This window comes from Cyprinodon variegatus, unplaced genomic scaffold (genome assembly GCF_000732505.1).
Source record: "Cyprinodon variegatus isolate N-32 unplaced genomic scaffold, C_variegatus-1.0 Scaffold1649, whole genome shotgun sequence".
Classification (NCBI taxonomy): Eukaryota; Metazoa; Chordata; class Actinopteri; order Cyprinodontiformes; family Cyprinodontidae; genus Cyprinodon; species Cyprinodon variegatus.
The window spans coordinates 19569-22940 of record NW_015152102.1 but is presented as its reverse complement, the minus strand read 5'-3'; the positions used below and the strand labels follow the sequence as shown (position 1 = coordinate 22940).

General features: G+C 41.8%; 1 protein-coding gene across 1 annotated transcript in view; it reads right to left on the bottom strand.

Annotated features, from left to right (window-relative positions):
• Positions 1-695, bottom strand: part of cog1 (component of oligomeric golgi complex 1) — a 20887-nt gene extending 20192 nt beyond the window's left edge. The window contains exons 1-2 of the mRNA XM_015404151.1: positions 338-695; positions 14-270 (exon numbers count right to left, since the gene is read on the bottom strand). Coding sequence (XP_015259637.1) covers positions 14-270; positions 338-634 — 554 coding nt within the window. The 5' untranslated portion in view covers positions 635-695. The remainder of the gene's footprint in view (positions 1-13; positions 271-337) is intronic.
• Between the last annotated feature and the right edge of the window lie 2677 nt (positions 696-3372).

Genomic DNA, 3372 nt, shown 5'->3' with positions numbered 1-3372 from the left:
GGCTCCTCAGTACCTGAAGTGTCCGGTTGTGGCGACCTGGCGGACCAGGATGGGAAAGCGGGCCAGCACTGGGCTGCAGAGCCCCCCTGCAGCCTCCAGCTGCAGCAGGCTTTGCAGATGGCAGCAGAGCAGGTAGAGCTGGGTGGCCTGGAGGTACTGGGAGGCCTCCATGGAGCTCCAGATGAGCTCCGGGATTTCCAGGAGGAGCTTGATCTGGGAGGCCATGGTGTAGAACTTCTGCTGGTCCTGGTTCTGGTCCCGGTCCTGGTTCTGGACACAGATCAAACAGGTGACGGTGTGTCCTGCAGTGTGAGGTGGAGGTGTGGATGAGCGGTACCTCCTGCCTGCCGGCTCTGCTCTGCTTCAGCGTGCGGCAGTAGCGCTGCATGTCCTGGATGGACTCCACCAGGCTCCCGGAGCACTGGCGCATCTCCCCGATGGTGTCCGCGGCGTCGATCAGGTCCCGGTAGCGCTCCCCCACCATCTGCCTCAGCTCCTCCTTCTTCTGCTCGATCTCTCCGCAGACTTTGCGCTCGATCCTGCGGATGTCCTCGGTGCTGTAGCGCTCGAACAGAGCCGCGGGGTCCTTAATGTCGGACACCCGGAGGGACAGCACGGGGTCCCCGGCCATCATCCTTCAGCTGCTGGGACAAGCCAACCTGGAAGCAGCTGCGGTACTTCCGGCTTCCACGTAGCCAACGCTCATGACGTCATTAGCTTCTTCTTCTTGTCGGATTTGACGGCGGTTGGCAACAAACATTCAGTAGCATTACCGCCACCTACGGGTGTGGAATGTGGTTCGTGACGGATTATCTACTAATAAACATATTTATAATTTCTAAGGAAAAAATAAAATAAAAAGCCCCACATGCTTATACATAACTTTATATTCTACATGATAAACACATTCACCCTCTCTATAATCAAATTCTATGAAATCATTTAGTTTTCTTTAAAAATCGAGTAATTATTTGTAAATGTTTACTTCCCAAATTCTTCCTCAAAGTAAAAATGAATCTTTTCATTAATAAATGAATCTTTTCATTAATAAATGAATCTTTTCATTAATAAATGAATCTTTTCATTCAAACTCTCTCCTCATATCTTCTCTCTCTTTCATATTGATGATATTCCAGTATAACATGTTCTGTTGTTTCATATTTTCCAGTAGTTTGCTTTGAATTATAGAACATGTTTAATTAAGTCCTGTTTGCTTAACCTCGTTATCTCTCTCTCCTCCTTTCTATTCTGCTTCCATTTCTTCCTTTTCTATCTATCTTCTGAATTTTATTAAACCATCTTCCGGTTTTTTCTTCATCCCACCTTTTTTTTTTTTGCCATTTTTCAGTTTTTTTTAATAAAACTCCTTCCCTCTGATTTACTTGTTTTAACTGTAAACCTAAATAATTTTAAATTGCTCTCTTTGCCATTTATCTGCCCTCTAGTTTCCTTCTAGTCCGATCTGTGCTGGAAGCCACACAAATAAAACTATCAAACACAGATTTTTAGTCCGGATAATGAATGAAATATTTCCAATAGAATGTCCATCCTACTATCTGATTGATTATATTTTAAATTTAATAATGCAGAGCTTGAATCTGAACAAATTACAGTTTTAATGGTTTTATATCTTCTACCGACTGTAAAGCTAATATTATTGCCAATATTTCCCCTGTTTACTCTGATAATACATCTGAAATTCCTTTTCCTATTTTCATATTGAATTCTGGTTTTACAAAAGTTATTCCTTGTTATTTTTGATGCATCTATAAATTTGAATATATTGATAATAATTGTCTTAATGTAACTGTACTAAATTACTATCTACCGTGTACGATTGATCTAGTTTCTTTTCTATTAGTGACAGATCTACTATTGCTTCTGGTAGAATCCATGGTGCTAGAACAGCAGTGGGGTCAAAAGTTCACACATTTGTTACTTAAGGTGTCGTCTGTCTTTCCATTATTATTTATAATCACTTGAAATCAGACAGAAATCACCTTCCAAGAATTTGTTCAATAAAACCACGTTTACTGATGGAATACAGTCAATGGAAGGCAACAGAATTCAGACCTTTTCTGTTGCACACCGTCCCTGCGGTTCTTCAAGAACGACTATCAACACAAACATACAACGACTTCCTGTTGCTCTCTGTAGCAATGAGAATTCTTCTCAGTCCTGTTTTGTGCTACAAATACTGCAACTATGCTGGAAAACTGTTATGTTGCCAATTTTGAAGTTATCTGGAACAGAAAACTTGGTCTAAAACACCCACTGTCTCATACATTTAGCTGATGATGCCAGAAAATATGGCACCTTGGACAATATTTCATTTTTTTTGTTTGAAAATGATCTTGGGACATTGAAGCGACTTGTACAAATACCCTAAAACCCTCTCCAACAAGTCGTCCGGCGTTTAGCTGAAAAGCCCATTCAGGGAGAAGAAGGAAGACAGAATAAAGCTCAAACTCCACATTCATGTTGTCCAACATTCCTGCACCCATGCAGGTCAGGCAGTACAGACGTGAGCCAACTGTCATATCATGTTGCACAGGAGATAAACTTTTGATGTTGATGGGAAAGTTGCTGTAGTAAGGACTATAATCCAGTTGTTATCTGGAGCCATGTCCACTGTTTATGAACTAGAAGGCTGTTTCTGCAGGTACCCTATCGATTCATCTGGTCTAGGAATCAGAAGTGTTACGCAACTTTCTGACCATCTTTATGGCGTATCGGTGACAAGCCTGACAAAAAACTGGTAGGCCTTCCTTTGCAGGACGGCCATGTTGTCTTTCCTCACTTACATGACTACTAATATGAACTTCCAGGATGTCCTTCAGCGTCATGGAATTCAGTGAAGGGTCAACCGAGGGAAAGAGGTTGGTGGATATTATCCCATCATGTTGGTTTACAGATGAAAACAAGGTTCAGTGCTTCTGGCCTCGGTATAAATGTCACTAAAGCAACACCTGCAGCCAGATGCTTCCTGGAAGATATGCAGTGTACCTGTCTTTGGAAATGCAGGTGATAAACATTTACTTGTATGAAAAATTTTAGCTTTACATTTACAAATGTGTTAACTTGAAATAAAATCCTAACGTAGTTTAAATAGACCTCAGCCTTTTCTTTACCAACTTTTGCCACTTTTTAAATTCTGATTTATCATTTCAGATCCTCCAAAAAAGGTGTTTATTATCATCAGATGAAGATGGTGTGGACTCTTCGGAGAATGAAGTTCCATCTTCTCCTCTCTGGGAACTTAACACAATTAGATCTGCCTGAAAAGTGTATAATCTGGGTGTGCACAGAAAGAGACGCCCCGTTGCAGCCTCTGTTCTGGAAAGCGCCGGCAGAGAACCAGCTCCACACTGC